The sequence below is a fragment of the Aythya fuligula genome, chromosome 13 (genome assembly GCF_009819795.1).
Source record: "Aythya fuligula isolate bAytFul2 chromosome 13, bAytFul2.pri, whole genome shotgun sequence".
NCBI lineage: Eukaryota > Metazoa > Chordata > Aves > Anseriformes > Anatidae > Aythya > Aythya fuligula.
In genome coordinates this window covers 3,100,921-3,127,627 of record NC_045571.1, presented here as the reverse complement: position 1 = coordinate 3,127,627, position 26,707 = coordinate 3,100,921, and the positions used below count along the sequence as shown (strand labels likewise).

Here is a 26,707-nt window from a genome sequence, read left to right as displayed (position 1 = left end):
CACTCCCCCTCACGAGGAAGTTGTAGACCGCGATGAGGTCCCCCCTCAGCCTCCTCTTCTCCAGGCTGAACAGGCCCAATGCCCTCAGCCACTCTTCATACGTCTTCCCTCTAGGCCCTTCACCATCTTCGTTGCCCTGTTGCATTAAGGCAGTTGCTATTTTTCTTCACGGACTCCTGAAATATTTGCAGAGGAGTTTCAGCCCTTTTGTAACAAATGTAAACCTCCTGACAACAGGTTTGCTTTTCTTAGCTACCGTTTTGGAAGCCTTAGGACATATTCTACTTACCCCCAGTGTATCGTTAGTTGACCCTAACTTACTGTTCATTTATAGAGAGCAAATAAATCTATTTCGGATTTGTTTTCAAAAGGTGATATACGCAAGTTTTCAAAGAATGCACGTAAATGTAACTATTCTTTATGACAAACAGAAGACCAACAGCTACATCAGTAAATCCTCCATACTTCAGTCAGGCATTGGCATACCTGTAGCTACAGGAAAGGCTGCCCGTGGTGCTGTTTCTAGAACCTGCCCAGAACAAGGTGCATTTGGCTCTTCACTTGTACATCTTGTCTTTGGCAAGTTTAATTTAGGACTCATTATCATAACTACAACCTGACAGGTTATCTTTCTTCTGTATTTAACCATTTTTTTTCTGTAATTAACCTTTTTTTTTTTTTTTTCTTTTTTTTTTTTTTTTTTTCTGACTTTGCTGAAATTATCAAACTGACTTAGAAGCTCATCCTTCTGAAACAAATGAATTCCAGAGTGCGTAGTTCTTGGTGGGCGCTTGGTATCATCTTACAAACTGGGCTCCTTCCAACTGCTTTTCTACTTGACATAACATACTATGACTTAAAGAGATGTCATATATTTATCACACATTAAAAAATCAATATTTTAACTGTTTGCAGAAGTTATAAATTGTGCCTATTACTTTTGTTTAATTAAAGTTTTTTTTTTTTTTTTTTTTAAGTAGGTCTTAATGAAAATAGGAAAAAGTGATTTGAAATTACAAAAAGTAGTTCTGAGAGGTGAAAATGCAACCAGATGTACGCACTACTTCAGATGATGGCATCTCTTGGCAATTTATTCATTTTACTAAACAGGATACCATTGGTATTGAACATGGTAGTAATAATTTTATTTTTTTTTCAATTATTTTTGTAGAAAAATGGTAAAGCCTAGACCATCTAAAATGTACAGTTCCCACTTCTCCCATCTTGGAAAGAAAACAGAACTATGGAAGAGACCCCAGAAAGCAAAACAGATTATCAGAGAGTCAGAGGGGCTCTGCAGAGGTAACGGGGTTGTGGGGCTGTGCATGTTTCAGCTGATCTGCCCGGCAGCTGCTGGGGACAGTTACAATTTCTTGCCTCTGCCTGCAAGGGGGCAGGGTAGATCCCATCAGGTTCAGCTCAGGAAGCAGCGCACGGCAGGGCCAGGCAAGTATCTCTGAGTATGAAGGGCTTTTGTCTTATTCTTTTAGGGACAGCTGCTAGCCCAGCCCTAACAAATCTGTCAGGCCCTGAAGGCACGGGAAAAGGCTAGAAGAAAAGGAATGTGGAAAGCATATCTCCTGTTTAATGGGACAACTAGGGGGTAAAAAAAAAAAATAAATGAGGAGGGAGGGTGAGGATCCAAGGCTCAGAAATGATTCAAGGGAAGGACATTTTGTTGAGCACACAAGACCATGCCCCTGAACCTGAATGACCCACTGGCCTTCCTATGGCACTCAGGACTGCCCTGTCCAGGGCCGAGAGGAGGTTGAAGAGGAGGTCCCATGACTTGGTGAGGTCTCCTTTCAGGAGGGTGTGAGGGAAGAGTTGCAGCCACCACACAACACACAGCACCTGAAATTGACGTGGGAGCAAGAACAAGCAGTGTGAGGTAGAGGGATGGGTGCCCCAGCTTAAATTTCTTTGAAGTCCCGGGACACTGCAGCTGGAGAACACAAGACTTGTCAGCCTAGACTAGAGATGAATGAGGTAGTAGTGCACAGAATCTGTAGCACAGACCTACAGAACAAGGAGTGACATGGAGACAGTTATGAGAGAGCAGTAATTCATGGATAATCAGCACAGAAGTCAAGGGATATCAAATGGAAATACCAGACAGAAGGCTCAAAACATACAGGAGAGGTTTTCACAGAGCATGAAAACTATGGAATTACAGCAGGCTGTAGATGCCAGAAGCTTATAGGAATTAAGAAAGCAACTAGATTTTTCTTCCACAAATTTGTCTATCAAGGGCAGGAATATGCTACTTTTAGCTAAAAATCACTGAGCTGCAGACTTCATTTTCTTCCCTGGGGGTGCCAGTCCCTGCTGCAAGCAGCAGACTGTACCAGCTGGTCCTTGTTCTGACCCAGTGTGGGTCAGAGGCTCTGGGTGGCTCCCACACAGAAGATGCTTCCTTACCCACTGGCAGGATACATCATCACTAAGCTCCATGAAAGACTACAGGAAGTGAAAAATAGTTGGAACAAATTGCAAATATATTCTCCTACCCACTGACCATTTATGAGAAAGATTTGGAAAACAGGCTAATGGGTCTGTTTTAGTTGGGAAAAAAAAATATCTCTACCAAGTTTGTTTGCCTAACCCTTCCTTAACAGGGAGAGGTTAAATCAAGAAATATCAAGCCTGCATAAAGCAGATGTGCCTTTGGGCATCTTGCACAATCCAGGCTCGTTCATTAGCAATGACCCGACAATAAGGAAAACAATGAGATTTGAAACAAATTACAACAAAGTGAGAGCAATAACGGGCTGCCCTAAAATTCGTATGGCCCATGCAAAGCAAAAACCACACGGTAGTTCAGTTCAGCCTCGACGCAAGGAAGTGATGCACTTTGTGCTTTTCTAAGAATTATTACGTCTAACGCCCACATTGCATATTCTGCAGTTGCCAGAAAATTTTAGCCCCCTGCGAGGTGCTGTCTTTAATAGGAACACATTCCTGATACCAAATTTAGTTACTGCCTGTTTTTTTAGTTTTGCTTTTTTCACATCCTGCCCCGCTCCATATGGGCCGGGGGAGGACAGTGCCGGACATCTGCTCGGGACTGACGGGCGCATGGCGTGTGCTCTCTTCTTCTACGCGTTGTTAGGACGCGGCTGTGCGTCTTCCCGAAAGTTAGTTATTTGGTGCTCGCCCTGCTTGGAAGAAGCCTCAGACTGCAGCCCGCGCATAAGCATCTGGCCAGCTGCTGCATGAATCACAGGGATATTTGTGGCCTCTGGCTTTGCGAACCGCACTGGGAGCAAGCCGAGCTGCTCTCCTCAGCGCTGCGCCTGAAACCCTCCTCTAGCACCGAGTGAGTCCCCGTGGGGTCCCCCCGCTCTGCGAGGCGCCCGGGGACCCTCAGCACCCTCGGGAGAGGCGGCAGACCCTCGCTGCTGGCCCGGCCCGAGGCAGCCGGGCTGGGGAGGGGGACCCGGGGGGACCGAGCCTGCGGACAAAGGCGGGGAGGCGGCGCGGCGCTGAGCCGGGGCCGGCCCGAATGGCGTTGGCTTCACCAACCGCCCCCCGGCCTCGGGCTGCGGGGGGGACACCTCGAGCCTGAGGCGCCCCCGGCCCCGCCATCGCCCTCGACCCCGGCCCCGCGCCGCCCCTTTCTCGGCGGCGTCGCGTCAGCGGAGGCGGCGGAGCATTGGCGGCGGAGCGGGGGCTCGCTCCTCCTCCTGCCGCTCTCCCCCCGCCGTCCCTTCTCCTCCATCCCCCCCCTCGCCGGCTCTCAGCCATTTTAGCAGCGGCCGGGGCGAGGCGGGCGGCGTGAGGCGAGGCGAGGCGAGGCGAGGCGGGCTGAGGTGAGTGCTCGCGGCGGCCCCGGGGCCGCTCCTCGCCCCGCGGGGCTGAGGCGGGCGGCGCCGGGGGGGCTCCGGGAGCCGGCTCCGGGGCTGGCCCCGCACGGCGGGGGTGGGAGCGCGGCCCCGGGCGGAGGCAGCCGGGGCCGGGGCTTCTCCCGGAGCCCCCCGGAGCCCCCCCCGGCCGGTGCCGGGCTGGGGACGCGGCCCGCGGGCGCTGTGAGGCGGTGCCCGGCCCTGGCGCGGCCTGGCGGCGCCGGCACGGAGCCGGGTGCCCGGGGGGCGGCGGGTTGGGGTTTGGTTGTGCGGGGAGGATGCTCGGGGCTTGCAGATGGAGGCCACCGGGAAGCGTTTTGTAAATCGGGGCTTGTTTCCGTCGAAAGTGAACCGACCGCGCTGCTCCCCCAGGGGTTGCGAAAGGGGGCCGGCGGGTTGATGGTATCTGTCCTTGCCTCGTCGTTATTTTCCTTTTGGGCTGTTACTGCTTGAAAATACAGACACGGCGTGCTTTGCCGTTTAGCATGAAAGGAAAATCTGCGTGCCTTGCCGATTCTGAGTGCAAAAAGATCGCAAATCAGGCTACGAATAGCAGTTGGAAACACACCATCTTTCTATTTTGGAGTTGTACGTTTTGAGTCATTGGGATTTGTCATCTCTGACTAACCGCGGTGATGGGACCATGGATGTTTCTTCCCGCTTTGTGAAAATCTTAACTTTTAAACATTACATATTTAAATATTTTTTCTCCCAAATGAGAGACAAAATTCAGTGTTCCCCAGTTCCAGGAAAAAAAAATATTTTTCTTCTGTTTTTCATGCTTGGATACAAAATTTGTGTTTAACACAGTTCCATGGAAACCTTAAATATTTCCATGTAGAAGTTATTTTAGTAAATATTTATGTATTTTTAATTTCCTGCCCATGTATTTGTATTTGCAAAATAACCCTGCATTGTTGTCTTAAACTACACAGTCATATAAAACTTAAAACAGGCATGACAAATTTCCTTCCCCTGCACTGCCCAAGAAAAGCCTGTGATAAGGTTTACACGATATGGTAATAACTGAGGGATTTGCATCTCATGCAAACTTTACTGACCCCTTATCTTTAACGCTATCGGTAACATACGCTGTGCTAGCAAGCGGCAGCGTCGCCTGTTGTCTGCTGGCCCAATAATCCAATGTTTATCAACAGCTATAAATTTTCAGCACAATAAACTCCCAGTGTTCTGTGGATGACACCTTCTAACAAGGAGGTTATGCTCCAGCCCTTTTATAAAGCTAGGAAGCAACTCTTTAACAAGTTGCTAAGGCGAGGCGTTAGGTACAGATATATTCCAAGAGATAGCAAGATACCCATCTAGTAAAACAAATGCACCCTATTATGCTGTTTTAAACAAAGTTAATTCCCAAGTGAAATATTTAAATGGTAGTCAGAGCCTGAGCCAAATAAACATGCATAATCTATTAAAGTTAATCATTAATAAAAAGGTAGTTAACGTGACAAGTGGTTGAGTGCCTGTTTGTAAGAAAAATATTTTTCATAAGAAATGTCTTATGCTAAAAAGAATTGGAGTTAATTATTAAGAGAAGTCTTCATTGTGTAGGCCTGTGGTCGCCATGCTTCAGGACATTTATATTTTCAGGAGAAAGGGAAGCTTCACAGAAGGAAGAAGGCAATTTTCTGAGAAACAAAACTTACAGTTTTGTTCCGGTGTTTGTACGTTGGATTGTTATTTAGCTCGTGCAGTCTCTTCCAAAGAACACCTGTTTTGTGGAAGGTACATCTCAAAATCTGGCCACACTACTATAATTTTCCTTTATTCCACAGCAGTTAGAGAGCAACTGTGTTGTGCTTGGCTTTGTTTCAAAGCTGCTGTGCCTCCTCGTCCCCCTGTAACTGGGATCACTCTGACACCTCTCCATCCCAGAGGTGCTCAGGGGAGTAGGCGAGTTGTACAGCAGGTCCAAAGGGGAAATTCAAGAGCGACTATTTCTCCTTGGGAAGTGGAATAGGTGGCTAGGAATTAGTAATTATTTGCTATTGTTTGTCCTTGTTTTTCAGTTGAGGGGGAAAAAGAATTTAGGATTGTCCATAATCCACAGGCACTAATGACTACATGCTTCCTCAGAATCTCGAACTTCGTAGGCAGGCACATAAAAATGAAAGCTGAACACGGCACTAATGACTTCTGTGGCCGCGCGCTCACAGAGTAGCTTGTGTCATGATGAAAGTAAAACATACACTTGAAGTGGTGTGACGGGTTCCTTCCTTCTGCTTCTGTAATGATACGTGGCTCACGTGAAGTCTGAAAGTGCCAAGGCCCTTCCCCACAGATTGCTGTTTGTGTTCTGAGGGTTGGCTGGGAGAGCCTTGTCAGAGTCCTGGATCTGCTGGAACTGTGAGAAGTTTTCACAGGTTTTATGTGAATCTGAGCTAAAAGCCCCTGTACAGAGCAAGGCTCACGTTTGCAAAGAGGAAGCCTGACTAGTTGCCAGAACTGCTTGGGAGGTGCGGTTTCAGTTTTCTTCTTCACAATAGATACTTGCTGTGATCTGCATCGAGCCACTCAGCTGAGATCAACAAAAATAATTGGAGAGAACTTAAATAAACTACAGTAGGTTTCCTTTCCCTGCTGCTCCTTACAGCTATCAGCTTCTACCTCGTACTTCATATGAAGCATACTTGTAATCGAGATACTGCTTTCATCGAGTGCCAGCTGCACATAACATTATTTACCTGACCAAGTGCATGATCCAGGGGTTAGGAATGAGAGGTGGGGGCGGCAGCTCCCTGCTGTTGGCCTAGATAGGGAGCCCTTGGACTCTTCAGGCTACTGGGCTGCTTCTGACGCGTGCTGCCGTAGCTCACAGTAGCTTTGGAGCCAAGACTAATCTTGGTGCCGGCTTGAACTTGATCTTCTGCAAAGGTTGGGCTTGATGAGCAGTGTGTGAGGCAGGCGTGGCGGTACAATCTGCCAGGGAGTTACTTTACCTTTTCAGATGACCCTAGTGGTGGCAGAGAGCTCAGAAGGCATGTGGAGCCATTTGGCAATATGGAGATAAATTGCACAGGCGTTCTTCAGAAATAGAGGAGCAGAAGTAAAGAAAGGTGATGGTGGGCGTGGAGTTAAGGGGGGAGATATTTTCTGCTAGCCAACATGTTGCCAGAATTTTGATTTATTTAATGAATTATTTTTCAAGTTTGTGTATGCAAGTTGCTTATTGGAAGTGAGGGCAGTGCTAATGCTATGGCATCAAAAAGTTAGCATGCGTTGTGTTTGGTTTGCTCTTAGGTTAATAGCTGTGTAATGTGGACATGGGAAATTGCTTCCCTCTTTGCTCTGGACAGAGCTAAGCCTCAGACCTTCTTGATTGAAATCAAGAAGTACTTTTCACCTCAGTAAAGCGTTTTGTAAGGAATCCTAGATAGTGATAAAACAATTAAAATTTTGCATGTTTTTGCTTTGTAGTACAGTTGATGTCAGATCATTGGATATTGTGCAGCTGGGAGATCACTCGGCTTCCAGGTGAGATAACTTCATCTCCAAGGTGGAGATAAAGTGATCCACCAGTTATCACAGATTTAAAAGTCTCCAAGCTGGATCATTTTAAATTCAAGGCTCTTAAATCTATTATACCTGAATATGACAGTTGTTCGGTGTGGAGGAAACCAGTGACCTAGGATTTCCTCTGGCGTATGTTGATGTGATTGTTGATGCCTTTGAGTACATCACTGTTGCATCAGCTGAGCATCTTTTTTTCTAAAAGCATACTTTCTAAAAGTAACTTGCTTGTTAGGCAATGGATTTTTTTTTTTTTTAATTTGTATTATAAATTCACTGGTGTGTCAGAAACAGTGTTAAAAATCAGAGCATGTACATCTCCTTTACTGTGTGATGATGCCGTACCTTGTCTAATTATTTTTGCTTGTTACTTTTGTTAGTGTGGGGTGGGAAATGCTCTTATTTTCATGCCCTGATCATCAGGAATGTTAACAGCATAGATGCATTATGGCAGTTAAAATATTAATGTACATACCAATGGAAAAAAAAAAAAACAACTAACTTTTCTTGAAAACCTTTGAAATTAGAAACAAGTTGACATGCCAAGGACAAGATTAAAATAGCACATTGCATTCCAACACTTGCACTCTTAAAACTTTTACTAATTAAAGATATATTATTGTAGTAACTCTGAAGTGGTCTGGTTTAGTACTACTTATTATAGAAAACAAGACTGCAAGTGAGTAAGATGCTTCACGGAGATGCTTGTGTTCAGAAGATTTCTATAAAAATGTACGTTTATGATAAATGTACAATTTATTTTTAAAATAGCTGCTAATGACACATTTAGCATCTAGTATATTTGCTTCTAGTATAAGCATGGTCAACATGTTAAAAAATAAAAAATCTTAATGTCCAGCTAATGGTTATGTTTTGCAGAATGACTTGTTAGATCTGAGCAGCAGATCTATTTATTTTTAAAGATATGTTATGATAATGTGCAACCCATTTTAAGGTGAAAACAGTATTAGTACAGTGCACTCTGTCCTTGTTCTACTTAGCTAGGTGCCTTACCTAACTGTGTAGCATTCTAAATTTAAGTAACACTTCTTAATAAATGTGACTTTCGTTGTAGGAGACACACAAGAGTAGATCTGTTCTGCAGGAAGTGATGGTTACGGTTTCTTTTGAACCAGTGCTCACAGTGAGCAAGACATGCCTCTGAACTGTGTTACTCTGTGTGTGTAATTGTTCAGTTTCAGCTGTACTTACTGCAGTTAGATGTCTAGTTTAGAGAATTATTGTTTAAAGTTTCACAGCAAATGCACAGAGAAGTAATTTGAGTAGCACAGTCATCTCTTTAACGAAGGTTCTTACCTGAATGCTGCTCTTCCACAGCAGCCCACAGGCGTGCCACGTGTGCAAGGCTCCTCGTGCGCAGCGCTGCACCCTGCTGTGCGGTGTCGTGGCTCTGGGCTGCGAGCTGGGGTTATTGGGGACTGCGCCTCTGCAGCTGCTGCCTCCATGGAGCCAGCCTGTGGTACAGGGTAAAAGCTCCATTAGCAGCTGCAGTATACCTTTATGCTTGGTAATAACTAGCATGGTAATTATGATAGACGTTTAACACTTACGCAGTTCTGCTTTTCAAGAAGAATTCAAGCCCTTCCAATCGTCTTTGGAAAACTAGTGGGAAGTTGGCCACTGTACCTAGGTAAGCTGGAGACTCAGCAGTTCTCCAAGGAGACTCCGAAGTTCTTGAATTCATTCTCAGAAGATTGCTTAGAAAATGACAGTGAGCATTGTTTGGGTGGGCAGCTTCATGAGAACAGATTTTTGCCAGCGAAGTTCTCCTCGTTTCTGCTAGCTGAGGTAAGCTGTACTGAGCTTGGTGTGTGTGGCAGGTTACACCATTCCCTGTGCTGGCTGCACAGCTCTGTCTGGCACAGCTTTAGGTATATCTCCCTGTTCCTGAGGATCCTAGTGCAGAACGAATGGCATGCCAGAATCCGAAACAGGCACTCGAGTTCTTAAAACAACAAGACACTTCAATATAATAAGATTCTTCTGAACTACTTGTAATGCCAGGCATAGATAATCTAGGCATAGCAGCCTGTGTGACAAGGAGCCAGAGAACCTACAGATCCCTTTAATCACTCCTTTAATACTGTTTTTCTATCAAGCAAATTATTTACTTTCTCAGCAGAAGGAATAGAACATTCTGGGGGACAAGTGGTCTCTCAGTGATGTCCCCTGTGGCACTTCTTAATTTGCAGGCTTTAATTGAGCTTGTGTTGAGAACACTGTGAACAAGAGCTGACTGAAGAGAGAAACTTGACTTCAGGGTTTCTTGTTGAAGCCTTCCTCCATTAACCTTGAGGCTTTTTAATTTTGAAATGGAAAGCTATTAGTAGAGCAGTGGGGAGTGGAGGAAAGGTGTGTTATTGGATGCTCTCTCAAAGAGATGGCCCAAGGTGTGGCTTTTTCCTCTCACTTTGATGCTAACAATCAACTTCTGAGGGAGTCTGGGCGTCTTCTAGATTCTTGCAAGATGTTTCTTGATCGCCTTTCCTTATGAACCTTATAAACAGCCTGAGAAAACTTGCTTAACTTTCTGTTGGCACTCAGGGAGACCTCCTTCCCAAACGTTTGGGATGGTCAGAGGGGTGTCCATGTGAGCCCATGGTGACACGTGGGCACCCCCACTGATGGGGATAGCTTCAAGCTCTTCTGCATTCCTAGGAAGGTCAGCAAGCTGCCAGCAAAGAGCTGGCTGGGGAGCTGGGATAGGGTCTCCTGTTTGATTCTTGCAGAAGAAACTTGATGGAGTCACCTTGATGCAGAAGTTGCCTAGTCTCAGACTGGACTAAAGCTCCGTGAGGGCAGTTTCCAGCTGGGCCGAAAAGCATTCAGGCTGATAAAATGTTCGAACCTGGTTTGTGAGATTGCTTCTGGGAGCTCTGCTGCAGTCTGCCAGCTTGGATGTCAGTTGCTTGCAGGAGCTCTTCAAGTAAGACACTTGGTGATGCTGAGCACCCCAAAAACCCTCATTTCCATATGGAAATTTTTCAAAGCTTAAACAACGCAACTCAAAACAAATGCCAAGCATGCATGAGCTGCTGCTTAGCTCTTAATATACTTTCCCTGTTCCCTAATAGTTGCATGCACAGCCATATCTCTGCCATCAAACCCTTTGCAGCGGGGTGGTATCCCCTGTATACCTTCTACATTGTCAGAGAGTCATTCATAAAATAATCGAGTAACTGTCCTGCTTGGTAACTGACCCTTACGCCTTCCTAAGAGCATTGTTTGCACAGATTCAGCTCACAAAAGTAGACAAATATTAGGACAAAGATATTAATAAATAATAATATTAAGTATGTAATAGTGCAAGGAGAAATTTTTTCAGTGTTGGTAGTTGTTAGAAGCATTTTTTTTCTATTTCCCAATTCAGTCTCTTGGAAAAGAACGTAGGAGGCACTGCAGAAAACAAACAAATGGTTTCTGCAGAGCACATGTGTGCCCCAAGGCACTTCTGTGGCAGTCAGAAAATCTTTATGCGTCACATAAGAACAGCACTAACACCTGTGTTTGGCTTTCTTTAAGAGTCTGCTAGTGCAGGTAAGTTTTTCTCACCATCCCACATTAGCAGAAACGTTTTTACAGATAGAACCAGGGGCACATGGATACATCCACAGCTTCTCCAGCTTCTGGCTGTGGATGACTGCACGGCTGGGCTCTGGTGCTGAGCCTGCAGGAGGGAGCCCTTCATCGGGTCGTGTGCCTGCTGTCAGAGCGCTATCAGGCCGCAGCATCAAGGGGACACGCCTGTTGATTCCTGCCCCAGTTTTTTTTTTCTATTAGCTACTCTGCTGGAGCAAATGAACAGTGCTTGGTTCAGCGTAATGTGTACTGATGAGCTTGAAAGTAAAACCAACGTCTCACTGGTCTTCTGAAGTGAAAGCTAACGGTGTGCAAGTTTCTGACAGCTGAGCAACTCGTTGCTCGTTTTATATCCAGCTTACTTGGGTCAATAGCAAGCCTCCTATAAGGCAGTATTTGCTAAAATACAGAATCTCCTAAAATAAAAGATCATTTATTTCTGTGTTTCTGTAATGATTGCTTATCTGGCCACAAGTCTGATTTGATGTTTTAAGTAGGTTACTATTTTATAAATCACATTATGTGCATTTCTGTACACTAGGAGCCACCCGTACTAACTGAACCAGGAAACCTACTGAGAAAGGCGTACAGAGACGCACTGGATTGCAGATAAGGAGCATTCATCTGCTAAGGCCCTGCACTGGCAGTTTCTCATGCTCGGTGAATACACAGAGGCCTCACTGTCTGGTTAGGCCACAGAAACACGCAGGTACTACAAAGCACTGTCTAACTTTGCACAGGGTTGCGGTTAACAGTGCTATACCTGTGTGTGGCAGGTGGTACAGAAATCTGCAGGGGTCTTTCTGAGTTAACTGAGTGCTGCCATCAGTGTGCTGTGGGGCTTGTAGGGCTGAGCGAGGCCAGAGGTAAGGGTACAAGGAGGAGGTGCTGTGGTAATTGCCAGTAAGAGCATGCAAGTGTCTTGCTGCAAAATCCAGTGAATCGATGGGGGTGCTCACATTTAAGGAAATGTTTCACATTGCCCAAGCAATGTCAGGCACTTTGTTGTCTCCTCTCCAGTAGTTACACCTGCAGTATTTTGTCGAAAAGATCCTGCTAACCTAAGTACATGGCAGATAGAACACACAGTGAGTCATTTTCAGCATGTTTCCTCTTGGAAGCGAGAGGAGCTGAGCAGCCCATGAAATGTCACTACTGCAAGTATGCTGGGTAGGTTTGAGGAGCTAGAAACTGTCCATCTCACTGCACACTGAAAGTTGATTCGAGTATTGGTTAACAGCAAATCCCCTCAAATTTATGAATGAGGGCATTCTTTTCATAGCTTAATCTCTCAACTCAGCTGCTCCCTGTTTCCTGCACCGTATGACTGCTTTGGATTAGGAAAATTACTAACTTCCGACCTTCAATAAATAACAAATTATGCATATTTTGGAGTATACAAAATTAGTCTGTAATTAATTTTCAGTAAGACATTTCTGTGCTTGCAAGTGGTTGTTGGTGGTTTTGTTTTGTTCTCTCTTTTTTTTTTGTGGGGGTGTTTTTTGGGGGGGAGGGTGAGGATTGCTTTTAATATAAATTAAAGTAGGTTAGTTATCACCCTACAGCATCTGGTTGCTTTTTTCTAATGCTGTACTACCACAAGCATGGTACGCTTGCAAGAGCTGCAGCCGGTACTCCCTCTGGATCCTGGTGCAAGGGGATGGGACAGAATGGGACAGCAAAAAGTAGGTAGAGGCTGCTTTAGCTCCATTTTATGCTTGTTTAAGATGCTACAAAGCTATGGTGTAAAGGTGCAAGTGATCCTGTGTCAGCTGAGCTAAACCAACGTTGCCACTTCCTCCCTTGCACTCATGCTTGTCTGACTGGATAGGGAGCTGCTTCGGGTACCTGGCTTGACTTGAAAGCTTCATGTAAGTGCCTTGCTGCAGAATGTGCAGCCCAAGGGAACAGTCTGTGCGATCACAGCAGTCCAGAGTTGGACTGAGTTAGCTGCCATGAACCCAAACCTAAAGACTCTGATAGGGAACCAGCAGGATTTTTGCACTGCTGTCACTTCTCTGTTTGAGTTTCCATTATGCTGAAGTCATGTTATTGTGAATCCAAGAAAATCATTTGCCCTAGTTGCATATAACTCAAAATGTGTTTTAAGTACTATTTATGGCATTAAAATCTTCAATCCCTTTTATATTCTTAATGTGACACATTTTTCACAGTAAAAACTTGTATCTTCAAAGAAGAAGAATTGCAATACTATACAGGCTAAGTGTAGTTTTACAGCATTAGTTTCCGTAGCTTTGAATGTTACATTCAGAAGAGTTGAGACAAAAATCTGCTGCTACTGGTAATGCCAAATAACAGCAAAGCAATGTAACGGGGTGGGGGGGGAGCAAGAGATCCTGGTTTGCGGTGCCTGTGGTCCTCTAGTAGGAAGTGAGGATGAAGCAGTCTGTCCGGCCCAGTAGCCCATTAATTTCTCATTTTGCACGTTACTGTACATGAAGGCAGCTGCACGTACAACTGATTCATACTGTGTATTTACACAGTATAGTTTAATACTGAATTTAAGATGCTTGTTTTTGTGCCTTTGTTAGCTTGGTATGTGTTTAATTTTCATTATGAAAATAGATTCTCCCTTTATTTCATAAGCATGCAAATGGTTTTGCATTTTTACAAGCTCTACCATGTTTAAATAATATGGTCAAAACTACTTTCATTATGAAGGGTATCTCTATGGGGAAGAGAGGAAGGAAGAAGGGGAAACTAAGCTTGCTATTCATAATAAAACTCAGGGTCAAACTGGTGAAACTGGGATAGGAGCAAGGTTATGCCTTAGAAAACCGTGAAAAGCATCCTGCTCGGCTGAGTATACTACTGGACATTGTGGGGTTGTCAGTACTCAGTCTGTCTGTGGTTATACATTCCCCTTGCTCTGGTTCATGTAAAAGAAGCTGCATAGGCATTTCAGTATTTCACTGAAGCTCGGTCTTTTGAGTATGTTTTTCTTACAAGCCTTTCAAGAACAATACCTTACAGTCATGTAAAACTGGACTGAAAAAAAGAGCATGCTAGACAGTCCGGGAATTTTAGTCTAGTGTAAATTAAGACAAAAACTTGTTCTATCAGTGGGCTGGTCATGTTGTTTGATTGCTCATAGATGGTTTGATGAATGGTAGTCACGTATGCAGAAGGGTCAGTGATGCATGGAAACAAGCGTAAGGTTCCTTTCAGGTCACACCACCCAATAAAAACGACCAGGCGGTGAGAAGTCTTACCATCTCTCTCCCCCCGTCTGACACTGTAAAGATGTAGCAGTTATTCAGGTACATGTATAACCTACACCCACTGAAACTACTGTTGTGTGGAGAGTAATCCTCATTAAACGTAGTTCATAATTTCTGGAATACGTGCATGATAAAAAGATACTGATATAGCTTGTGTGTATGCTAATACTACTCTATACCCAAAGTGTGAGATTTTAGCACCACCCCAACAGTTTTAATGCTTGCTTTCCTACCTCTCTGAATTAGGGTTTCTGTTGGAGACATTGGATGCAGATGTAAAGGGGGGGGAGTGTTTCTGGTGGCTCTTTCTCTAAGGTAATTCTTCTGTGAGACTGTTCCTCAGACAGATAAAGCAGTCAATACATTCATTACACATTACCTATTAGTTTATAAGTTTACCTTCCTGATAAAAAGCTGAACATGAAAAATATTTCTGTAACTTGGATAGTATTCTGTAGATTTAACTTTATAAGTTCATGAAAAGTAAACTTTGAATACCAGGCTACCAAAGCTTTAAAGTTGATGCTATTAAAAGCAGTGCAACATCATAATGCTGGTTTCAACCAAGAGTAAATTTGGAAACTTTTTGTCAGGAAGAGTGTTTGGCAGCATGTTACATGTTTGAAATATCTGAAGGCACTCGGAATTTAGGTGAAAATACAGCACTCCAGACTGGTAATGTAAGGAGTTCCTAGTGGTATCCCCTGATTTAACATGCAGGATCAGTCTGCTCGTGTTCTTAACAGCAAGTAGGATTTTGCAGTTGTGTAAGTGATAGCACCAACAACAGCCAACAAAGCTTGCATCACCAATCCAGAAAAATGTTGGATCAAATGGTCTGTTTAGATATGTTTATAACCAAAGAGATGCCTAGAATTTTCACTATTTACTATTTTTCTTTTTTAGATTTTTGTGAACTTATCAGCCTTCTCACCTAGAAACATTTGAGTTGCAATCGCATTAAAGGTAAAGACTGACTTGTTTTTTGGGTACTAGTGAGCAATCAGATTGATGATAACTGGGGAATGGGCACTTAAATAATCCTTACCAAAATCCTGCAACAGTGAACTTTGTCCTAGCATCACTATTATGATCAGTCCGAGTAGTGATAGACTTGGAGTGAGGCCTCTGTTTCTAAGTTGATGGAAAGATTTTCTAACAAAATGAGCTTTTTGAGTATCACTGCATTTGTTAGCAAATAAAATTCTGGTTTTTGTTGCTAACCATAATTTGCTATTGTGATTATTCTGTCCCTTTTTCAGAGCAAAAACATTCCTATAAGTAAGCTGAAGAAATGGTTAACAATGTCAGTTTATTCCTCTCCCTTCCTTCAAAAATCAAGTCTAAGACTGGTTTACCATCGGATTGATTTAGTGCTGTACAGTTTATTGCTTTTGCAATTGCTACTGTGACTCGTGCTTCATTCTTACTAAAACGATCCAGTTCTCTAAATGTCAAGCCATGCCATCAAGTTTAGAGATGTAGCTGTGTGGTCTGTGCAAGCAGTCACTCCGATTTTTGTTGCCTGAGCTAGCAGGGTTCGAACAAGCCCTTTCAGGAAGCTCTGCAGACGCCCTGTGCTCCCAGGTGGTGCCGCAGGGTAGGACCTGGCAGCGGAGGCAGAACCAGGTGGTAACAGGGCTACACGCAGTGCTGGCAGAGCTGCCCTGCTCTGCTGTCTCGGCTTTGAGCACATGAGAATGACCCAATCCTGTAAACACGTCCTCTGCTGTTTTGCAGAAGCTCCTTGAATATTTTGGACTAAGAATATCAAAAGCTGTCTGCCTCTGAAATTGTACATGTTACACAAGCATGTTGGTGTCTGTGAATAAAAAGTGCCAACGCACTTCTATAAATGTGACTGGCATGTGTGCGGTACACTTTTTTTAAAAAGCAAAAAACAAAATAAAAACCCCACGTTGTTTCAGAGGTCTTTTTTTCTCCTCTTTTTTTCTTCTTTTTTTAACCTTTCTTTCTGTAAGAATTGTGCTAGTCTCCATGTTAATCTCCTGTCTTGGTGTGAACAGTTGTTTGAAGTCTTTCTGCATTTTCTTCCCCATGCTGGTGGCATTACAGCACTCAGGAGATTGAGCAAAATAATATTCAAATCTGTTAAATCTAAAAACTTTAACCTCCACATACTGTGTAAGAGAAAATGTGCTGAAATGTTTTTGTTCATCTTTCTTCCTCTTTGAAGTGTAGCTAAACTCAAAGAACTGTTCCAGTACAGTAAGTCAGTAACACTGTCTCCTCTGGTAGAAAATGCCATGACCAGTGTTACTTCCCTTGCTGCCGGGTAAAACCCCAACTTCCCTGACTAAATTGGTACACGCTGCATGAATCGATACGCTGCATTTATTATCTGTGTACAGCTCATCAATGGACTATACCCCCAGATCGTCTGAATAAAAATTAATGCCTGAATTGCCAAATAATGTTATTAAAATAGCTGTACCCTAAAGATGTATCACTATCTCCATGTATCACTAAGCACAACATGAAAGTAGCAAAAAGCAAGTTCACTAACAAAACATCTAGAGTAAAGTGAGTAAAAAGTTGCAGTTTAAAGCCTTGTCTTAGGTGAACCTTTATCTGTGAATTCCAGCTGTGTACCTAGAGATGACAGGTATCTAGATAAGGTGCGTTTGACTAGATAGCTTATAGGATAGGTTCACTGTGTACCAAGCAGTGGATTATGCTCCAACTTAGCTAAAATTAAGACCAGAGGGAAATTCACTTCCTTAAACAGACAAAACACACTGTTGCTGTTTCCCTGGAAATTACGGTGATTATGCAGAAGATTAAAATACGGTTGCTTCCAATGCACTTAACTTTCATTGACTCTCAAACCATTTTCCTCCACAGCTTAACTAGTTACATGATGACAATAAAAAAGCAGAGATGGCTCACGCTTGAAATCTCGGGGGCATCCATTTCAAATGCCCATGGGTGGGGACTCTTTTCTTAAAATTGTGTTTTTAAGTGCACACCCAGTCATCTGTATACCAGGACATCTGTGTGGAGAACATTTCTCAAAATTGCAAATTAAAAAAGCCTCATTCTTTTTGCTTAGTCACAGCAAAGGGAGGAATTCGCATTAGGATAGTGAACTCCAAAGAGAAAAGTGAAAGTGTATTGCCCAACCCCGGTGCTCCTCTTGTTGACAGACCCACAGAATTTTCAAAACCCCATACAGACGTCAGAAAATTCCCTCCCCAACCTGCAGCACACTTTTTTGTAGGCAGAGGCCTACTGATGTAGTAGGAACAGGAACTAACAGGAACATTTACTTCTCTTTTTTTTCATCCCCTCTTTTTTTTTTTTTTTGGTATGCATGTAGTTCATTTTACTACCTAAATTATGATCCCTGTCAGGGAAGAAAGCAAGCTAATGCCACAGATAAAAGACAATGCAGTCTTTGATAGGAAGGATAAATATAAAGTTAGTGGCAGTATTTTTTTGTTGAAATGAAAACTGAAGAGACCCTCTGTTTTTTTGAACTAATACAGAATAGTACGTGGAACTTCAGTCTGGCTTAATTTGCCCACCAGTCACTCCTGGTAAGATATTTAAGAAGAAGAAGAATATAATCTGTCAGGGTAACTGCAGTAAAAGGGAGAAGCTGTTGGAGCACATTGCTGTGTTCAGATCTGAGAGGAGTGCAGGAAGTTATTTTCGCTGGAATCCTTCAATGGAGCATTAAGACGGGATTATGATGGTATCTGCCATTACGCTGCATGCTTGGCTGGCAGACTGGGCTTCTGGTCATGCACTTTAGCATTTTAATGTTTGAGTTGCTCCATTCATAAAAAGGTTATTTCAGAGCAATGCTGATACATTTCAGGAAATTTATAAATATAGGAAGTAGTTTCTAACGTCCAGCTCTCCTCTGTTCATGTTACTAAGCTTTGGTCAAACAGATTGATTAGCTGAATCCTATTGAAAAAAGAATGATTTTGTGTTTGCTTTCTCTTTTGTTCGTACATAGTAACGGAGTCATGCTACTGTTTTATTTTGTGTTGGTAAATGCTATTTTATGTTTTAAGTATTTCTGATGTATCATCACAAAAGTATGTACAGTTTCTTCCAGGTCAGGCTGTACAGATGTTTGGTAAGATACCAAACATGAGGTCAGCAAATAAGTGTTTGTATTTAACCTGTGTAGCTATGACAGTATCAATGATTTTTTTATTTTATTTTTTTGGCATGTTGAGTAAAATGTCATTAACATTTCTTGTCCAGGCCTAATACCATGACTTGGTCGTTCTGAACTTGAATGCTAACACTTCCGGATTCAGTGAAACAGTTGTACCCAAAAAGGATAAATATAAATGCATTGTCTCTAGATAAATATTACAATGCTTTTTTATCCAGGAAGATTATTTGCTGTATTCCTTCATTTTTACTTGCAAAACACAATGCACCAGTTGTCCTAATTGCCTTACATTGTGGAAGGATGTTGTTGAAATAATTACTGTAAGCACAGGGTAACATCTTGAGGGGACATGAGCACGCAGTGTCCATGGATATCTTCCTAATACTGACGATAATTCAAAAATGGATAAAAATGAATGTTTAATAGACCCAGGAAAGCAGTTGGCAACTAGAAGCAAAAGAGTAGTTAGAAATTACAAATGTAACTTATGTATCTGCAGCACCCCCCCCCCCCACCACATTATTTCCATCTGACTTTGAAGATTGTAAAGCACCAGGCGTTATTTACATCTAATGTTCCCTGAAAATGCAGGGAAAACTGAGTTCTTAACTTTTCTGTATTAAAAAAAGAATGGCTTTGATTAAATTCTCACTTTGTTGGGAGTGTTGTGATTAGGAAAGCAAAGCAAAATCTAAACTATTCATTGACTGCTGAGTGAGGTGAACTCAGGGCAGAGTTTAAGAAGTTACCAGGAAGAAGTAACTTGTGTGAGTGTTGCTTGTCCCTTCCAATGCGAAGTAAACCAGCTTGACGTGAAATAGCACAGAACAGCATGCCAGTCTTTAGATGTCCGTGTTCCATACAGAAAAAACACAGCGTGAATGTCATCGAGTTCAGTGTGGAGTCTCACTTGTGCTTTTGCATTGTTTTATTTCTCCCTTTTCTAGCTGAAGTGTCTCTCTTCGGCCTGCAGCCAGTATCTTCGATCACATTTTCAAGTCAGAATCACCCTTAAAAAAGTTCCAAACATACACTGGTTATAAAAATTAGCTTTAAGAATTTCCTTGTAGTTACATATTCTGCTAGAGACTGCACAAAAAGTCCATGATATGGACCCATTTTTTTGTAATGCATAAGTCCAGTTTTAATATAAATTGTTTTAGGAGATTCTTGGGGGACCTGGGGTATAGAATTTCTCAAGGACGGTACATTTTTTGCCTTAAGACTCAGGCAAGAAAACTTATGGAAGATGCAGAAAATAGGGCTTCTGTATTTGTAGGTCTCAAACTTATTTGATCTTCTTGACCACATAATTCAACAATTTTAGGAGTCCTCTACCTCTGTACTTCTGCAAAGCAGCTTGCTATTGAGAAAAAAGCAGGAAATGAAAAGATGATAACTTAAATCTCACTAGTTGGATCGTCAGAGCCATTGAAGTCGCAAGTTCTCCATTGCAAAATGTTTTTTTAAAAACAGACTCAGAAGTAGGCAGTCTATACGTTAATCTTCTTCCCTGGTGTAATAACAACTCTTAATCAACTGTTAAAGTAGGCTTTGCTGAACTTGCGTGGCCACAATCCTCTGAAATTTGTCCTTGGTCATACTGCTTGCCTTTTCATGTGCTTATGATTAAAAGTTGGGTGAAACACTACAAATGCATAGCTTTGCTGCTGAACCACAAAGAGTAACACTCATAATGCCTGAGGAGTTTGGGTTTTATGTTGAGATGTTTAAATCAGGCTGAAATACATCTTTATTTCTGTACGTTTTCCTTCTTAATTTTTGTACCCTGTAGACAGAGTATTTTGTAGCTCTTGGAGGAGTCTTGAGGCAAAATCAGTATTTTTCAGTTGAGTGTTTTCCATCCTCTTCTGAAATACTGTGTATTCAAGCCAGCAAAAATGACCGTGTTCATTTCCTTTAACAAAAATGCCAGTGAGACAAAAGGCTGCCTTTCACTTCCTTTACCACAAAAACTACGTTTTAACAGCTGAGCTTGCTGTTAGTTAAATTGAGTGCTAGCATACACAGACTGGAGTATAAATTGGATCGGCTTGTGACCTTGTCCAGCCAAGGTTTGTGATCAGGTTACAGCACAACCAGCACAGGCTGGTAAGGGAGGAAGTGCTGGAGTGAATGAGCCGAAGGTACTCGCCGTGCGCCTTCTGCACAGAGCTTAATGAGGAAAAGTAACAAGAGGTGGGCCGGGAGGAAATACTTCCCTGGGTCAGTGGGTTCTCGGTGGATAGTTCTCACCTGTGGATTCTTGCCTTGGCCTTCCATGTTTTTTGCCTTTGGGGCACACAAACAGGCCATATCTTCTCACTAAATGTTTACTTGCCCTTATGCTACCCTTAGAAGAGACAGTTTCACACCAGCCTGCTAGGTAATTAGGAAATACAGGGTAAGAGTGGCTGGTCTGCTTTCTGTTACAGTTGTGCTGGAAGTTGCAGCAACAGATTTATGACATTTGACACTTAGAAACCGATTTATTTTCATTTTTCTAATTGACATTAACTGCATATATGTTCTGAGGCCATAAAACAGCAATGATTTACTTTTTTCTTGAAAACAAAAAGGTGATTTTCATTTAGCAACTAAGTAAAATCATTGCATTAACATTTTATCACTCAGCAGTAAGAGACGCAAGACTTCCTAATACTACTTGTGGTTTTGCTGTTTCGTATAGAATCTATATTTAAGAAGGTTCTCCAGACTCCTGTCAGATCTGCTCTATCTGACTTCCCCCCTCCCTCTTTGTTCAGACATAGGTGATACTATTTACACTATAGACACAACAAGAGCTCTTGAAAACTCTTAAGATTTGGAGCCACTACTGCATTTACAGAGCACAGAAGTATTTCTGAAACTTGTAGGCATTACTCTGGAGCTTTTCATTGCCCCTTGACGTACAAAATTGTGTAAGAGGTAAATGTTTAGAAATCTGCCAGTGAGAAAGGAACAAAAATTGAACCTTGCGTACTTTTTTTTTCTACCATGAGTAACTTGCATTGATATTGGCAGTTTGTTTTTATATATAAAAAATAGGATCTAAACACTCAATCATCTCCCTTAGCTTTTATTCTTTCAGTCTTTCTAACCCCAAAAGAGTTGTAATTAGTCACAATATTATTCTAACTCTTACATAGAAATATTCTTTCATTCTTCTGTGTGACAGGTATGAATTTGGAAAATCAAAATTTGTAAAGAGCCTGGTAGTATGTGCTTTTTTGTTTATCATGTTTAAGCTTGCTGCTTCTTTTTGACAACATAGTATTTCTCAGGCTTTCTGTACTTTCCTTTTTAAATACTAAGCTTTGAGTTCCATCCAGTACAGGAACAAATTCAAGACTAGTAGATATTGATTAAATTCCCTTCCAAAACCAGACTTTAATTAATTCCCAATGTATTTATTTTTCCACTTATAAATTATGCATGTGTATTGTGCTTTCCAAAATATTTCAATCTGCCCCAATGCTAGAGAAATGTGAACAGTTGTTACTTATTCATACTGGATTGTTTTGGAAGATTTCAGTACTTCCTGAAAGGAGTCAACCTTAAATAATTACATTAAAGCCAGAAATGTGTCTCCATTTGAAGTTGGAAAGAGCTCAGTCATAGGAGAACCAGGATTTCCTCCAGTGTTGCTTTTAAATTAAACAAGCTTCTTACTTTGCAGATTTTTTTAATCTAAAATACTCTCCTTTTCCTGTCTCATGTTATCACTCTTACTAGAAGACTTTCTTAACATAACGAAAATACATTTAAGAAGTTGCAATGAATGTTTCAAATGGATCAGAAGTTTGTTTTCATCTAATGATGAGATGATATAGCAATTTGGATCCCTGTCAAGCTTCTGAACACAAGAGGAAGAACAGTAAACACTGTCATTCATGTACTTTCAGTACTAAGCCTTTACAGTGTTTCAGGTTTGGCTAATTAAAGCCTTTCCTAGTGAAGATAATAATTGCTGCTTTAGTAGAATTAAACTGCATAGGATAAGATTTCTAGGCACAGACACTTTAGGTTTTGAGTTACACTTAGAAATGGTAGTTGTATGTGCAAAAGCTGGGTATGTTGTTTCTGTGCTGTCTGAATACTTGAATGGAAAGAAGACAAAGGCATTTCCTCTATGAACAGTCACCTCCAGGCGTATAAACCCCTGTCCTTGTTCCCTACACACACCTGCGCTCTTACGTAGTCCTATAAGCTTGTATGACTACTTAAAAGATATTTTTTTGTTTATATGTGTATATGTATAAATAGCATAGCTGTTACTTGTTCCTTCTCAGTTAAATTAATGAAAAGTTATGAAAAGTGCCTGTCCTCTGATTTCAAGCTTTGTTCCACAGCCCTGACTCCCAGACAAGAGTAAAGGGTTGCATATTATCTGTCGGAAGCTTTTAAGTGAAAATATCGAAGTCACATTACACCCAAAGAATATCTCTTCCATCTGTGGCATAAAATACAGTACTGCTGCTTATATGAGCAATCACATCGGTTACTTGTTCCCTGTAGCAAACGTGAACTCTAGAATTTCTGTAACCCCCCAGCATGTACTACTAATAAGGGACAGCTTACCTCATGAATGAGGTTGCTGAAATGTACGCTGTAACATACCATTGCAAATGACAAATGAACTTCAGTCTGCAGAATTGCCATTTCAAAATTGATAGAAGAAGCCTACTCACTTGAGGAGAATGCTTTGGAAATGCTGAAAACACAGCTATCTAGAAGAGAAACTACGTCTGGTTTTGATTTGTTTTGTTATCTTAGGCTTTCTTAGTCATGCCTGACGCACGCTTATTGCTGGGAACATGCGTCTCCTACATCAGGAACTGGAAGCTCTGCTGTTTCCAAAATAGATAGATAAGCTTCCAAATATTCCACTTCAATTGCACAATTAAAGGAAATAATAAATTTTGTAAGTCAGTATAGAATATTACGCATTCTAAATATTCTCATTTTACATAACAGCTGCTATGAGTGCATGCCATTTTTTGTGTGACTACACTTTCATTTGGGAGCAAAGTTTACTGAGAACCGTTACTTTGGTGGCAGCATGCATTCGGCTTGCCTCACAGCTCTCCTTGATTGTGCGTTGATATGAACATTGCATCTCTCATTGTCCCTTTCTCTCAAAGACTAATTAAACTTAAAGACAGTGAAGGCATAAATTATAATTTGAATAGCTAAGTTTGGCTTCTAACCAAATGGAATTGTTGTCTAGGTACATCTGCAAGTTCATTATGTCAGCCTGTTATGCATTATATTTAAAGTATGATAAATATTTATTGGGCATGAGTGTAGGACAGTGTAACGTCAAAGGCTAGTCGTCTTCAGGAGCGTTAGAGGAGAGATTGGAAATGGAAATAATGCTTTCCTGCATAACATCCTTTCTGCAGGGCAAAAAATACCCAATCTCTAATACATTTTTCTTTTCTGTTTTAATAGAGGTCTAATTGACACTGAATAAAACCCGGCCATCACTGTCAGATAGCTTGTAAGTATACATGTGTGTGTAAATGTGTGTATGTGCGTGTATGTCTTTTTCTGGATGTTCAAAGGAAAAGGTCAAGTGTTTCTTCTTGGGTCTTAGCAAGTTTTTCCAGCGATTTCTGTTAAGAATTCCAGCTTATTTATGTCAAAATATAAGCACTTTAAATTGCCACAAATGTGTACAGATTAGCTGAGCTCCCTGTTTATAAACACTTTTTAAAGTATCTCAAACTAATCTGAAATTTCAAGATGAATGAAATGCAACCTTTAACATTCGCTTATGTGAACTTTAACATAACTGGCTGCAAGTGTACAAACAAAGTGTGCTTGTACGTGCACTTCACTCAAATGCTAAAAGCAATTTCAACAGGGTACCAGTTTTAGGACAAAACAAACCTCCCCCGTTAAGACCCTTTTATCATAATTTTATGATTTCAGGCAGTATTTAGAACATTCTGATGAGGTTTCTGTGTTAGTTTTAGCACTATGGCTGGCTTTTGTTTTAAATACAAGCTCAAGTGCTTCCTTTGGATCACTGAATTAACTGGAATGAAAATACCACATAAGATTTGTAATATAAACCGGTGACCTTCATTTTAGAGAACTGGAGCTTGGGAAAGTAAAATGATATGCCTTCTGCTGAGGTTTGACTGTTTGATGAGTAGTTGATGATGAAGAGGTTAACTAAGGCAGACTAAGCATGTAAGCTTTGAAAAGAATGTAGAATTTTCTTTTTTTTAAGAAAGTATGCACTCTTTTTTTCTGAACAAGTCTGAGCTTAGTTTCATACTTCACACTATCATTCAGTAGCAACTTGAGATTACAAGTTTTATTAAAAATATAACAACATGGTGATGATGTTACTTCAAGTATCTGAAGATCTCTTAATCTTATATTACGTCAAATGGTGATGATATTGGCTACAGTGCAACTGCAGACAATGGAATTCTTATTAAAAACTCCAACAAGCTATTAATACATTTCTGTTGTGCTGTTAATAGCAGCTGTCTTGTTTAACCTGAAATGTTAATTGTAGCCTCCCTCACCTGAGGTGGCAAGTACATTAATAAAGGTACATTTTGAGGTGTGCCTACATTCTTTTAATTCCTGATGGAGCCCTGAAAATTTCCCTGTTCTCATCCATTCCATTTACCAGAATTTGTCTGTGAAAGACTGGGCTTTGCTATAAGCTAGTCAGTATTTACTTCCCTGTGTCTGAGCTCCTGCTCTTTTGCTAGTGCACCTTTGCCTGCTATTTTTCCTGTCGTGTGCATTGTTGGCGTGTTTGCATGCTGTGTTTGCATGCCGTCCAGATGAAGATAAGCACCTCTGTCTTTTATGTGCCAGTAGAGACTAGTTACAGGGAAGTGGGCTAGCCGTGACTGTGGTTTGTTGCAATGGTTTTGTTTTTCTCCTATTTCAGTCTTTATTCAGGCCCAGTTCTCCTTAATGAAGACAGATTTCTGACGTTCTGACAAAATCATGCTAAATTATGCTTTATTTTAAATTGCATTGCATTTTCCATACCTGGAGTTCAGAAATACTGAAACAGTTGCTGGTTTTTTTGGTTTCTTTTTTAAGGAGGGGGAAGAGAGGCCAGGGAGAGGAGAATTTATGTAATTGATCCCTTTCCAAGAATCTGACAATCATAGACAAAAATTAGTAAATCAAAAATACAGTTGTTGTGGCAAAGTTAATAAAGCAATTTTGGAATATTCTTTAGCTTACGTGTGGGTTTTTCAAGACTCTATATCCAGATATATTTTAGTCTAAATATAAATTGATACAACATTCTGAAAGGCAGTAAGGAAACCTACTGTGTCATTCCATTGTAATACAAATATTTAGGGGGAAAACAACTGTTGACCTTTCTGATAATTATGCAATTGTAGCATTGCACAAGTAGCTTAAACACAATATTATGATGTGAGAGGACAGACTTTATCTCTACAGCCCTGAATTATTCCAACAGAGATACTGGGGAAAAGTCTTCGAAAAGTAAATATTTGTGGATGCAACAAACAAGTATGGAAAACATTCATCCTCTTTAATCTTCAGAGCAGTACGCTGCTGTATCACACAGTCTGTTAAATCGGTTAATTCAGTCTCCTTGGTCTTGATGCATTTGAGGTGAAATCTTAAAGAATTAAAACTATGGACTGACTGTAATATTACTAATTTAATTCTTTTTTTTTTTTTTCTTCCTGCTCTCTGCTTGGCTCTGGTCTTCACCCACAGGTGTCCACTGTTGGCTCTCAAAGGTTACTAAAATTTTAGCAGCTGCCTTGAAACAGAGCTACCTAAGCTTCACTTATCGTTGCTTCTTCCTACGCCATACTGCACTGCTGCTTTTGCTCTTGCCTGCTTCAGAACACAATAAGAGATTTTCTTTTTTAAATACCTGCAATGAAACTTAGGCTAGAAGTATGCACCATTCTTTTGCTGCCTGTGTACTTGTTAATATCTGTGTACAGTATGCTTGTATTTATTCCATGGTATTTTCTTACCAATGCAAAGAAGAAAAAGGCTATGGCAAAGCGTTTAAAAGCTAAACCCATCTCGGACAAACCTGGAAGCCCCTACCGTTCTGTCACTCACCTTGACTCACTAGCAAACATAAACATTCCTGGAGCAGACACATTGGACAAGCTGTTTGACCATGCTTTAGCAAAGTTTGGGAAAAAGGACTGTCTTGGGACCAGAGAAATACTGAGTGAAGAAAATGAAATGCAACCAAATGGAAAAGTGTTCAAAAAGGTAAAGCTTACAATTTTGTACTTAATTCTGATTTGGTTTTAAGCTGCTTTGCATCTTGCTTCACCAGCAGAGGCCTCATT

At 41.5% G+C, this 26,707-nt stretch overlaps 1 protein-coding gene across 2 annotated transcripts in view; it reads left to right on the top strand.

Moving 5' to 3' along the window:
• The first annotated feature begins 3,704 nt into the window (after positions 1-3,704).
• Positions 3,705-26,707, top strand: part of ACSL4 (acyl-CoA synthetase long chain family member 4) — a 38,461-nt gene continuing 15,458 nt past the window's right edge. Inside the window, exons 1-4 of one of the 2 annotated variants that reach the window (XM_032196104.1) lie at positions 3,705-3,812; positions 15,122-15,181; positions 23,826-23,874; positions 26,388-26,627. In XM_032196104.1, the coding sequence (XP_032051995.1) occupies positions 26,400-26,627 (228 nt within the window). In that variant the 5' untranslated portion in view covers positions 3,705-3,812; positions 15,122-15,181; positions 23,826-23,874; positions 26,388-26,399. Of the gene's footprint in view, positions 3,813-15,121; positions 15,182-23,825; positions 23,875-26,108; positions 26,628-26,707 lie in introns of both variants that reach the window. The other variant, XM_032196102.1, reaches the window with a different exon arrangement.